Raw genomic sequence first — 13,961 nt, 5'->3', positions numbered from 1 at the left:
ACCATAACATTTTCAATCTTGTATATCACATAGAACACTTACCTTACCACCCTCTCCATCACCCTACTCTGCCATAAAAGTCCAAAGTCATAGTATTACAAGCTTTCAATCCAATACCATCACAACTCTTCCATCTCATGCTACTTTTGCCTTGGCCGTTTGCGTGAGGCTGTAGCTTCAAAGACACTTTCTTCTCCATCTTCCACATCCTCCCACAAGTTCTCCAAATCCCATCTCCCAAATGACAACCCATTATCCGCTGCTCTGTATGCATCTGATGCTGCCAAGACTTCTGTTTCTTCAATAACATTGTTATTGTCCTCTTCTTCAATATCATATGTGCAGTTTAACTGCTCATCATCACTTCCCTCATCATCAACATGTTCCTGTGACAATTCTTCCAATGCATTCTCCATTTCTGCTTCACTTGGTCCCCATCCATGCAACATACGGTATGCACCTGGTATGAGAGACACCTCTTCCCTCCATTGTGCACATAAACTCAGATGTTGCACCTTTCTGATGAGCAACTGGTGTTTGATATCCTCATCCTCTACAACAATACAACACCTATTAGATTCCACCAAAAAAGCAATATCCAGAAAACTTACCACATATATCAATGGCTGCACTTATTGCTTGCCACTCCTCCTTAGACCACTCTTGTAAAGAAGTCCGCTCTCTCTTGATTCTAGCAATCTCCTCCATGCATCTTTTCACAGTAAGCATTGCTTTGATTCCTTCACGGACTTTCTCATCTCCAAGCCAACCTGGGATCACCTCACTTTCATGCTCATCCAAGCCTATATCCTGCCAGATGTCATCATCCACATCCAAAGAGAACAGAGTGTCCCGATTAATTGGGACTGGAGCTATTGCTTTCCGAGGAGCTTTCTTTTCTTCTATCTGCTTTGTCATATCATAGCACATGTCATTGTATTTTTTTGCCAATCTAGCAATTGTTGGTTGCTGCCGATTGACTTGTTTCTGCACATGTGAATGCAATTTCGTCTCTATCAAAGTATATATTAGCCAGCCACCATAATTTTATCCTAAATAAAAGCTTACCATTGGAAGTTGTATTCCGGTATGCTCTTTCTAATCTCTCCAACTCAAACTTTCGATTGCGCAATCGATCTCTAAGCCTTTGCTTGAGGGCTCTGGCATTGAGTTTTAACTGAAGAAATTTATTGCCCATCAGATCCTTCAAATTCTCTTGATCCCTCACACCAAGCTTTTTCTTCTTTGTTTTAATGGTATCCTCTATAGCCTTTTGCTTCTTCACTACGGCCAGACGTGCTGCCAGGACATCCTCCACCAACATATCATCTCCATAGTCACCAGAAATTAGCTTTTGATCAAGCTCTCCCAACTCACCTGCAAATGCATTCCTTGCAGTATACAAAGCCATTATCTCTTTGACAGCATTGTTCCCAATATTCTTTGACTGTCTTGCCAAGGGCTTAGTCTGTGCCACAACCTGGTCTTTCCATTCTTTCTCAAGAAGAGGCATTTCTAGACCAAGTTCTTGGAGAATTTCCTCAGCCCCAATCTTCTTTTCTAGGCAATGCAGCCATTTACGTTGAAGCCATTTTCCCATCACCTTAAATGACTTTTTCTCTAGGTGTTTCACCTGAGTATCAATTGTGAACAGACGATGGTAGAACTATTTTAGACAATCATTAATTTTTTTTTCAAGGATGACACATGATGACTTACCCCTGCCACACGCATTGATGGAATTAGTAACTTTATGGAACTCCAGAAGCGTTCACAGCCCTCTCCATCAGAGAGTCCAAAACCTTCACATTTACGGGGGTGGTAGATTAGTTGGCATGGCCACTGGTGACCATATGCATGAAACACTGCCAGTGCAAAAATAATGCGTGCCATAAATTCCTCCAGAAAACCCCATATCTTGCAACTTCTCTCCAACTGACAACCAATATCATAGAGTATCCCCACAGTCATTGACAAAGGCAAATTCAAAAAAAGCTCCTTGATCAATGCTAAAGCATAATATTGTTGTTCTCCAGCAGTGGTCATATTCACAATCCAGAGCACATGGTCATGACGACAGAGCATAGCCATAAGTCCTGTGTCTGCAAAGAACTGTGTACTGGCTTTTGTCCTTCTTTCATCTGCAGCCACAAATGAGGCCAAGCACCCTTCCAAAGCTGAAACTGGGACTTTCATTCCAGGCTCATAGGAATCTTCTACACCATGACCATCAGAGCCCTCCTTTGTCTTTTCCTTTGACTTTGATTTTACAGGACGAGCAGTCTCAACAAAGGCTTTCATTTCAGCAACATTCTTGTCTGACACAAAGACAGTTTCTGGATGGAGATTTTCAGGGCCCTTTGCCCCACCTTTTGCTGGATTTCTTCTTTTGTGAGTAAAGCAGGCATCAATGCACACAATAACATCCGCACTGACAACATAAAAATGAGATGTGAACATAAGAATATAAAATAACACCTACAGAAAGCTGTCATCATGTGGTTTATCTCCACCAAAACAAAGTGGGCAACGCTGCCGTAAATATAGACTTGGTCTATGAATACCAGATGTAGCATTCATACTATCTTGAACATCAGGAGAACCATCACTAGCCTCAGAACCATCACTAGCCTCATCTGCAGAAGGAGCAGGACTAGATGTCAGAGGTGGTCCATAACTTTCTTCATCTAATTCCTTAGATTCAGAAGAAAGGTCATCCTGACCCTCCATTCCAGTACGACTCTCATTTATGATCCCAGAGATTAATAGCTCTTTTTGAGCAATCAAATTCCCATACCACTGCAGAGCATTTCCAAAGCGACGCCTTATTGCATCTCTACTCTCAAGCTTATAGCTACGGGAACCAAGAAATGCCTCTAGAGAGTCACACCATGCAGTAGTGTTTGGTGGCGAGCGAACAAAAAGCTCATTCACATAGTCAAGCATATTTAGATCCACTGCCAATGTAGGTCGAAGTGGTGAGGCTGGAAACAGCCCCATAGCCAAGAGCTGTAGACATGCAGAGCAAGAACACACTTCCACTGATGTGAGCTCTAAGTGGCAGTTGCAACAGATTAGCCATGGCAAATCAATTCTAAGGCAGCAAGAATAACTTACTCTCAAAAAACACTGCAATAACCTTCATTTTATGCCCTCTTCCATTGCAAGAACAGTGAGGTAACCTCCTATCTATATTTTTTAAGTTCTCTGACTCTCTCAACAAGTTCAGATAGGGATCCAGAAGCTCTGGAATCAGTTTCAAAGCCCAGTTTTTCCACAAAGTTATCTTCTTGTCATTCTTTTTACTTGGAGAGCCTTGCTCAGCAGGAAATACCAAGGGATGAAGACCTTCACTAGGTGAAACCCCCTCAGAATCCTCAGAGTCACCATTATCCCAGTCAGTCCCATTATCATCAGTGTCAACAGCAGCAGCAGCAGCATCATCATGCAAATCAGCAGCAGTAGGCAAGGGTATCTGAAGAAAGGAACCCAGAGGAGTTGTCAAGTCCTGCCTAGGCAAGATCTGAACACCAGGTAGCCCATAAGGACGACGTGACACACTGGCATCATCAGTTGACACCCAAGATTTAGCCGAAGACTTCTTTTTCACAGAGGGAGACCCTATAGCAACTCCAGCCTTGCCCAAGTAACGACTCTTTCTGAAAGACATCAAGTGTTGCAAAGCACCAAGCTTGAAGATGAGGGAAAGAAGAGAAAAGCGCCTTACCAAGGTCTCGTCAAACCCCCAAATCCCCGGGAGCAATACAGTCCCAAAAAAGATATATTGATACATCATGTGCCGATGACAAGAAAAAAACGAGGCAACATGATGCAAAGATGTATGCGTGCTATTATTGTTCAAAAAAATTAAGATGATGGCGGCCGCACGGAAGACACAGAGTCCACGAAGGTAACGGGCTGGGAACGTGCAAGGGATCGAGATGGAAGACGGCACGGTATGACAGGTGCACGGCCAAAGTTGTCGAAGAAACTCTGGCAATAGAACACTGCACACGCCTCCTCCTGACGACGTACATGCTTTGCCAATGGCCCCGAGCTCACTTTGGTGATAGAATCCGGGCAACCCTTCCACGAAGACATCAAATGCCCCAGTGCCACCAGATAACGGTTCCGTTCCAGCAGATCCGCTGCCGTCAAACCTAAATCGCGATTCGGGATCTCGTTGATGATGAAAGGTCCCACCACCTCACCAGACATGGGAAATACCCGAAGAACTTCCTGGATACGGGCGGCCGACGCCTCCTCCTGTGTTAACCCTTCACGAGCTTGGTACATAGCGTTTGCGGCGATGGCATCGAGACTCACAAGCTCGAATCGGAAGCTCATGTGACAGAGTTCCCAGAGTACCTCCTTCGTGATTTCCGGCGTCAATGCGTTCTCCAGCTCCGCCGCGGTACCCAGTTGAATCGTTGTATCATAAAAAACCACCCTATCAACCTGGCCATGTTTGAGCGGGATCTGATCAAGATAAGAGTTCGATTTCTTGGTGCGAGATTTGCCCCCCTTCCCTGGCCCCTTGGCACTCTGTTTCCCCTTCCCGTCTGGTTGTGGTGGGGGAGTGGAAGTTGTGGGTTCATCCAGCTGTGCCGCAACATCAATACTATCAGGGTGCAAGAAGGGCAGAATCTTGATGAGGAAGTTGCGCCACTGCTGGGAGCTGATGGGAGGAGGGAGCGAGGTCCCAGTGCCGAGCGTGTAAGCATGATATGCTCGAATTGCCAACCACGTCGCAGTATACAAAGCCCGGTTTTTGGAGTTCAAGAAAATTTCTGCCTTAGGGTATTTGAAGCCAATGTTCTGGATGTGTTCGGGATGTTTGATTACTCGGCTGCGATCCGAATCGATCATACGCAAAGCGTCCGCCCATCGTGGCATAGGGTCCGGCATGAACGGGCTGTCTGGGGTTTCTTCACCCGCTAGGCGTTGGCGCTTGGAGGGCCCAGGACCCTCATTCAACGTTGGCGCAAGCCCCAGAGATGGAGGAATAACCGGCGTCGAGGGGGGCTGGGACTGCAGCTGAGATCGTGGCTGGGACTGCTGCTGGGATCTCACGGATTGTAAAACTGCAAACACGTTTTAGTAAACTCGGCACTTAAAGCGAAAGCACGACCTTACCTTGCTGAGTGGTTGAAGTGGCTGAGGCATACTGTCCCTCAATCCTAGAAGATGAACCAGCTAAATACACTCCAAGTTAGCAATAAGAACATCAACATGATAACAGTCATTCTTACCAATGGGCCCCACTGCCCCTGCAGCCGACAATTGGGCAACGGACGGCACAGGAAGTGAGTCTACAAAAGGAAGATGTTAGCTACTGGTCCAAATAGAAGAAGCTTTCACCTACAAGACTCTCGAACCGCACCCAGCTTGACTTTTCCCTCAACGAAATCCTGACGGCCTATCGCCGTAACGTCCTGAAGGTCCATGATCCCGCAGCCTATGCGCTGCGTCCACCGGTAGAGTTCCGCGGATGATGGGCCAACAACCAGAACGGGATAGGGGTCAGGGTTTCCCAAGCCATGGGAAAACTGCCGCAAAACGATATCGTCATCATGTCGCTGGGGGGAATAGATGTTGACATTCATCGTTGGCAAAATACGAAATGATGGTCGAATCAGCCAAACCGGAATGCCCATCGCGTGAAGTTGTTGCGCAACAGCGACTTTCTCCGTAAAGGCACCCATAAGTTTCTGATTTGATTCATGCTTCTCCATGCCATTGGGACCGGGGCGTAGACGGGGCTGGTAAACATCGACGTATTCAATCCACCCGTGTATATCGAGTACTGCACGCTGAAACTCTGCCACCGCCAGAACGATCTCTTTGTACGTCATTCCGAAGGATCTCAGTTTATCGAGACATTGACACATAGTCGTCACAAGGAGGCCAGCCAGCGGAGAGCGCTCGGCACGTTGGCCTATGAGGCCAACATACTTGTCACGAAGCTTTTTGTATCCATGCAACAGGTGCGGTTTGAGGACGCGTATTGTGATGGCAAAGGGGCCATTGGGGATAGGGGGACAATCGTCCATAGTAGGAGTCCACCATAGCATGCGTCGCGAGTGCTCACGCTTAGGAATGCAGCAAATGTACTCGAAACCCCTGACGTACATCTGCGGATGTTGAGTGCGGTCGTCCAACCCAAAACGTCCGTCCGCTCTCGCTTGAATCGTTCGGATGCCGATGGGTGCAGTGGGAATGTACCCAGCATTGGGGGTTGTGATTACCCACCAATGGCTCGGATCCTCGCTGTCCGGGTGCTCCATGTACGTGTTGATACCCGCTTCACTCATGACCTCCCCTGACCGAACCCGACGGTCCGTCACATCCCAGCATACAGCATCAGTGGCCTCGTAATCACGATCCCCTTCACGGAAGTATTCCTTATAGTAAGGTTTGGCGTTGGAGGGGGACATTGCTGTGAAAGGCATGAGTATTGAACTCGATTGATGGCAAATGGTAGAAAATGAGCGACAAGGAGTCAAACTCAAGACGAGGATGTAGATCGACAAGGAGTCAAAACCCACATCCTCGGTTGGAACGACAAAGAGTCAAATTCCGAGAACAAGTGTACAAGAACAGCGACAGAGGAAGATAGTGAACGGGGTACGAACCTAAACTTCGGGTGCCCAAAACAAACAACCACTACGTGTCGGGCGCGAGACGTGGTAACAGACAACGAGTCGGGGGCGAAGGTGGTAACACGAGCAGAAGCTGTCAACGACGTAAATTGACGCAACGAAACAGAAACAAAGTACGGCAGACACTTACTTGACGACCGTGATGTTGAGTGTGAATCCAAAGACACCACAATGACCGAGGCGGGCGCGACAGGTGGTAACACGAGTAGTGGTCTGTCAAAGATGTTAATCGATGAGCTTCACGATCAAAAGAAAACCCAAGCGACAAGGAGTCAAGCTTGGGATAGAGAGACGGTCCGACAAGGAGTCAAAGACCGTACACTCCATTGGAACGACAAGGAGTCAAGTTCCATGGACGAAACAAGAAGAAAAGACGGCGGAGACTCACCAGGATGGAACTTCAAGACGTGGAAGTGAGTGCGTTTGTGAACCAGATAAGGACTTGAACGTTACCTGTCACGTTGATCAAAGCACGTGACCAGACGCGTCGCGCATATTTACCGTGAACGCGTCACTTGGCATGGAATCGTCAGGCAAGTAAGTAGTACATCTTGTAAATAAAATCGTTCCTACCACCCGGACACTCAAACTGCTAAAATGACGTTGTGTCTACCATGGATTCAAGAATAACCGCCAGTGCAGAAGTACGTTATAACTTATGAGAGGACGACATGGAAACTACTGACGAGAACCTCCAGGGCACAGGAAGCGCTGACAGCACACAATGCTCTGACTTTGTGAGGGATCATTACTGAGGGGGGCGGGAACTTGACGCTGTTTAGCCCAAGCGGCCCTATCCGCTGACCAAAAGACGGTCAGCTGAGGCTTCTGCATACGGCGTGGACACTCCATACCTTGTTTGCCGATGATAGATTGAACATTGTACCCCTGTAGGTGCCAGGCAGAGCTAGCGTGCAGGAAAGTCGAGCGCACAGACCGAAAAGGTGCTGCACCAGGTGTTGAAGTGGTCCCAGGTTTCGGATGCGTGAAGCAATTATGCTGATGGAGTTAGACAAGATCTGCATGGATGGATGGAGTACTGTACTGGAGGGGCGTGAACTTGACGCCGTCTAGCCCAAGCGGCCCTGTCGGCTAACCAAAAAATGGTCAGCTGAGGCTTCTGCATCCAACGAGGACACTCCATACCTTGTTTGCTAATAAAAGATTGAAGACCGTACTATCGGATGTGTGATGGAATCATGGTGGTTGAGGGGGACGAGACAAGCATGGATGGAGGCGTGTATAGGAGCATGTTCGGGGTCATCTTCTCGGAGAGCGAGAATAGTACGAGAATCGGCCGTTGCGAACACCGAGCCAACCAGCAACATCAAGATCTTCGACCGGCTGTTGTATAGATCAAGCCACATAAATCGATCCAACGCCATTGAGCTGTGGCCAGCCACAAAACTACAATCATAATCAGTCGGCGTAAATTGGTTGATGTATAGGTCCAACCACTTACCACATAATAAAAAGGTGCGACGCTCTTCAGCGGTTGCGGGGCAGCAATCTATAATTCTATACAGTCAGCGTAAATACATCGGCTACAGTCAGTGATGCAACCAGCCGAGCAACAGAGAGTCAAACTCGTATGGACCGCCGACCGACAAGTAGTCAAGGTCAACGGCTTTCAGGATCGACAACGAGTCAAAATCCTGGGATGTAGCATCGAAGATGTCAAGAATTGCACTCACCAATAGTCGCTGATCGTGTAGGGAAGACATGAAGAGGTTGGAGTTGATCTTCAACTCGAAGATCAACTCCAAGAACACTTGAGTTGATCTTGTTGTGATTTGTTCATCGGTGGTACTCTGATCAAACTTTGATCAGATCCGATGCGCTCTACCTCCGCACAATGGCTCACGCGCTCACGGCTCCCCTCACCGCTCCGCCCTCAACATTCATCAATGTAAGTTGTTTTTCCCCCCTCCTTGACCCCTTTTGTACCAGCGGGACTTGACTCCTTGTCGTCCTCGCTGCGTTTTAGGCCTTGACTCCTTGTCGGCCTTTCGCAGTTTGACTCATTGTCGCTGCTAGTCTCGCTTCTGATATCCACGTCAACGACGTCCATGCTCATTGGTTCCAAACAGATGTTCAGCTGGGTTAGGGCGGCGCCTCTTTCGCTCACGCAGAGTAGGGATATGGGCGCAACAATCGCGCCACATTGAAATCGTGAGTCAATCCACTGCCTCGTAATTTGAATACCACGACGCCATGTTCATTCCTTGGAATAGTTTCTACGTGGGACCGTGATCCATACTTTGCAAGCCTCGACGTTGGTCTCTCCGTTTGGATGGTTCAAACCTGGCGTTAGCGAGTCAACTCCTCGGATCGTAATACGAAATAGACGACGCCATGCTCATTCCTTCAAAAAGTATCGACGTTGGTTTGATCTCCTCTACAATCGCAGAGTCTGCATGTTGGCTCAACGATGTAAGTGCCCTTTCTTCGTCCAGTTCCCCATCAGGCCCAGCGGGATTTGACTCCTTGTCATCCATGCTGTGTATATCAGGCTTTGACTCCCTGTCGGCCTTTCACTTGAGCGGTTTGACTCCTTGTCGCTGCAATCCTCGCTTCGTCATTCTCAATCCACAACGCCGAGCTCATTCGTTCAAATAGTAACTACATCGGTCACCCCGCTCGCATGGTTCAGTCATCGAAACTTCTAAGATCTTTCGTTGCTTGGTACGTAGGCTTGATAACAAAAACGTTCATAGGTTAATTGAAGCAATCACGCAGTCTATTCCTACCGTTAATACGGTCTGTTTAACCGGCGAAGACCGGGATATGGTCCGCACGCAGGCCAGCCTGAGCTATTTCATGGGTTGGTACGTAGGCTTCATGACAAAATCGTCCATAGGTTAATTGAAATAATTACGCAGTCTATTCCTACCGTTAATCCGGTTTGTTCAACTGGCCAAAACCGGGATACGGTGCGCACGCACGCCAACATTAGCTATTTCATGGGTGGGTACGTTGGATTGAAACGAAACAACCACCAAATAATACTTAATAGCTCTGTTGAAACAATCACGCAGTCAATTCCGATCGTCAATCGACTTAAGCATAAGCCATCATCTTGGAATGTGCGAGCTGACCTTACGCTTGGTACGTTGGGTTGAAAAATAATAGAAAAAACTTATGTAATCGGGTAACGTACTAGTGCTGGGGGCTTCCCTGGTTGCCGCCAGGTTAGACGCCACGAATTCGTTGGACGCCACGGGTAGCCTGTGGCCCGACACCCTCACACGTCAACCTCTCAATGTGAAGCCTGTCTCTCGAAGGTGATTTGTTCATTCAGCCAGTTTGTGGTCAACTTGGCTAACTCTGCAGGTCAATAGTAATCGGGTGGATCAATGGGGTTAATTTACCCTGAGACCCACAACTCGCAACAACATTAGGGAAATCCTGATTGGGCTAGTCCGTACCTGGCCTAGAGTGGACTGAAGAATATGGATTATATTTAAGAAACAGTGGAACGCTTTTCTCACCCAAACTACCCAGAAAAAATTCGAACTTTGAACCATAACCAGGTTTACAACTGCTACAACTCAAATGTCTGAACCTCGTCAGCTTCGTGCGCGTAAATTGGTACCAGTCGTCCTTTTGCCCCCTGTAGGCCAAGGCCGGGCAAGCACCAGAGTGAGTACGCTGCCTCCACAGTTTGCCACGTCGCTCAAAAAAATCTGAAGGGAGCTGGAAAGTCTGCCCCAACCAAGGAGGCTGAGAGGTGATTCGTGGTTAATTTTTTGCACGTTCTTTTCTCAATCTTCCCTATAGTGCGACCGCCGTTGAAGCTAGCGGCAATGCCGTTTCCGACACCGTAGCCTCCCAGGCCGTCGGTCTTCCTACCCGCTCCAAGAAAAAAACCGACGCCAGCGTCGAAGCCATCGTCAACACCGAATCGACTCCGGCAGTCAAGCGCCCTCGTCGTTCCAAAAAGTAAGTTGATACATTGGATTCAAGGATCCTTACTAATGTCTGCCATCAGAAAAAATTCCAAAGCTGTCAAGAGAGCGCCTGTGCGGAATTCGGAGCCTGAGAAGTCAGCTGTGACTACAGACAATGAAAGGTATGTGCGTGTTCTGGGCCACCTTGTCAAAATCTCAACGTGTGCTGTAGCGTCACGGACACCGACACTAGCATCAAGGCCGTGGTTGAGGCCCAACCCACTCAGGATGAACCATCCTCCACCACAGCAGACGCCATGGTCGACCAACATGGACTCAGCTCGGTCACGAAGACTTTGGGTCCTCTCAGTACTTCCGAACATCAAGACACTGCGAAAACCAATATCCCCAAAACAATCCGCGCCTACGGACGCCAAAAAGAGTGCGTGGATCTCTCCCAGGGGATATACCGTTTGACTCCTTGTCGCGGGGTATCCTTGCCTTTGTGAAATTTGACTCTTTGTCGTTTCACTTGGGTCTCACCAGCGTTAACTCCTTGTTCGCTGAGCTTTTTTCATCTTTATTTGGCTGACGAGCCTACAGGGTTATGCCCGTGGACGACCCAGATACCACGCCAACCCAGAACCTTGTTTCTCGCGATAATCGGTTAGTGACGTCAGATTCGACCCCGCCGTCTTTGTCTGAATTGTAACGTCCGCAGACGCAAGGATGACATACCGGACGCTGCCCAAGACATCTTTTACAGCAGAAACCCGAATGCTAGGGCTTCAAATGCCTCTGCTTCTGCTACTTCGGTATTGCCTTTGGGTCTCCAGGCTACGCTAATGTATGTCGGAATGTTGGACCTTTCCTCCCGCTCGGTTCACCTATTTCTGCTAGATCTGCCTCATCAAGAGTTTCCCCATCAGCGGACGCCACTTTCGCGATCAAATCGACTCTAATTCCGACGTATGTTTCCTTTATTACGCATAGTGACATGGCACTGACAATGCATTCTACAGCAATGATTCTTCTGGTTTTCTTCCATCTTCACCGCTCTCCCGCACGACAGGGCCCGCTCCTCGTTCAAGGGGCCTCTACAAAATACGTAACCGGCCGGACATCCCCCCCCTCAATGTTATTGACCCTGCGCTGAACTTTCGCGAGCCCTTGACCCCGGACCCAGCGTCCAGTGATGAGGAATTTGATTCCACGATGCCGTCGGATGACGGGCTTCCCCTCCCTTCAGCATCAGCTGTTCCACATCCAGGGACCAACTATTTCTGCCGTATTGGCAGAGCTATCGAGGACCTGGGTTATGTAGGTTATCGATCAAGGATTGGGTTGGCTGGGCCGGGCGATTGGGCTGCGTATGCCCCATACATTTGTTGGTATAATCGCGCCAGTCATGAATGGGAGCAACTCCCCCCAGGATATACCACAGAGAAACCTCGGGCGTTACACGATCTTGCTGAGGTGGAGGCATGGTGGGAGGTGGCCAATATAATTGCCCAGGAAAGAGCTGATGAGCTGGACGATGAGTCTGCCGGCGCAAAGGAGTCTGGGCAGGAAGCTGTTGAAGTAGAGTCAGGCAGGGAGAAAGAGTCAGGCGGCCCAAAGGAGGACAACAACCAAGCAGAGTCAATGCCCGAACCAGATCAAGATGGCGAAAAGGGCTATAGATCGAGTTCTTGCGGGTCAGGTAGCGACTTCGGCGAAACTGAGGAGGCGAAGGCACGTCAACGTGAATGGGCTCGCAAAAACCGGGGACGGGGCCATGATGAGATGGATACCGCGGAAGAGGAGGCTGATGATGAGAAGAGGATGGAGGAAGAGGATGACCAGGACAGGCGTCGAATGAGCAAGAAAAAGGGTCGGAAGGGGCCTTTGGGTGCCAATCGCAGCAACGAATTGGGAGAGGACCAGGTTTCACGGGGTCGACAACGTAAACGAGTTGCAAGGAAGTCAAAGGACAATGGGGGCTCAGGCCCAGGCGAAAACTTTGCAGAAAAACTACGTCGGCTTGCGAAGAGCAAGCCACCAGCGCAACAGCCTTCAGCAGACGGAGAGGGTTCAGATGCGGTGGCGGAAGGTGCTTCTGATGAGGGTTTGGAGGCGGACGCGGAAGGTGCTTCTCAAGAGTTTGCACAAAAACTGCATCGCCTAGCGAAGAGCAAGCCACCAGCGCAAAGGCCTTCAGCAGACGGTGAGGGTTCGGAGGTGGACGCGGATGGTGCATCTGAATTGCCCACTGCACGGCCTGTCACGAGCACAAAGGCACTGGGCAAAAGGCGAGACGATCCGCCACAATCAATGAAGCGTGGCCCATACACGGCTCATGAGACTAAGCTGGCGATGGAACTCGCGGAAACGATTGTCGCGCATTGCAAGAACATGGGTCGCACGCCTGAGTCTGTGCTGCGGAAAGGAGGGTTCAATGTGTCTCTTTCTCGGGAAGCGTCGCGATGGGACATTTGGCAGATGTACTTGCGTTACCAGCCTTACAATCCCAGAAAAAGTAAGCATATACATATCTTATATTTCCTTGTTCGTCTCGGGGTCTGATGTTGTATACAGGTGAAGGCTCATGGGTTACTCAGGCTGCCGCCATGTACAACAATATTGTGGAGAAGTTGTCGGCCGATCAGATGGATAATTTCGTGGAGGAGATGGTGTCAGAGTTGGCCGAGCTCAGGCCTGAGATGGACGGGCAAGAATTTAAGATAACAAAAACAGCGCTGAAGCAAGTTCAAGACTTGGTAAGTCTTCAGCCTTTTTTCTCGAGCTGCCTTTTAATGATTCCTGATTTTTAGGCAACAGCCCTGGGACGTGCCGACGTCGACATGATTGGAATCATCATTCCGCGGGATCCGGTCGCCAACCAAGCCGCTACGGTCGTTACAGGCAATACAAACCTTCAGGACGTCATTGTGCACTGTCAAGCTGATATCAAACAGATGCTACATCATTTAACGACGCTCCTTAGGTAAGTTCCCACCTTGACTTGCTTAAAAAATCATATTTATTGACATTAACATTGAAGGGGAATGGATTCGAAGATGATCGCACCGAATTCTGTAGACTTGGGGAAATTGCTGGGTCGGGATGTTGCCATCCTTGCGCATATTAAGGAGGTGTCGATACCAAAGTCTCCTACCATCCCAGGCGGACAGAAAAAATTGTCCAAACCGGCGAGAAAAGTTTCTAAGTCCGTGAAAGCTGTAGCCAACCCCTTTGACCCCGATCTTAACCTTCCAATCACCGCCGTGCCTGCATTGTATTGGGAGTGCCGCGCCACAGAAATATCAAGAGATCGCGCTCGAAGATGTGTCCCCCAGGTGTTGAGGTTCCAAATGGGTATGTTGTCTTCTGTTTCCATGGTTTGGCTTGAGGCTCACTGGAGTGAAGT

General features: G+C 48.8%; 1 protein-coding gene across 1 annotated transcript; it reads left to right on the top strand.

The window, feature by feature from the left end:
• Positions 1 to 8,517: 8,517 nt before the first annotated feature.
• Positions 8,518 to 13,542, top strand: LACBIDRAFT_331064 (uncharacterized protein; the record flags this gene model as incomplete). Its single annotated transcript, XM_001885446.1, has 17 exons — positions 8,518 to 8,571; positions 9,073 to 9,095; positions 9,282 to 9,347; positions 9,380 to 9,490; positions 9,545 to 9,629; positions 9,701 to 9,770; positions 9,826 to 9,946; positions 10,196 to 10,277; positions 10,355 to 10,392; positions 10,443 to 10,604; positions 10,654 to 10,734; positions 10,785 to 10,994; positions 11,156 to 11,218; positions 11,274 to 11,399; positions 11,575 to 13,070; positions 13,130 to 13,311; positions 13,366 to 13,542. The coding sequence occupies 17 exons, from the start codon at positions 8,518 to 8,520 to the stop codon at positions 13,540 to 13,542; spliced, it is 3,147 nt and encodes a 1,048-aa protein (XP_001885481.1).
• Positions 13,543 to 13,961: the final 419 nt, after the last annotated feature.

The sequence above is a fragment of the Laccaria bicolor genome, genomic scaffold (genome assembly GCF_000143565.1).
Source record: "Laccaria bicolor S238N-H82 LACBIscaffold_31 genomic scaffold, whole genome shotgun sequence".
Taxonomy (NCBI): Eukaryota; Fungi; Basidiomycota; class Agaricomycetes; order Agaricales; family Hydnangiaceae; genus Laccaria; species Laccaria bicolor.
This window is presented reverse-complemented; position numbering and strand designations above follow the sequence as displayed.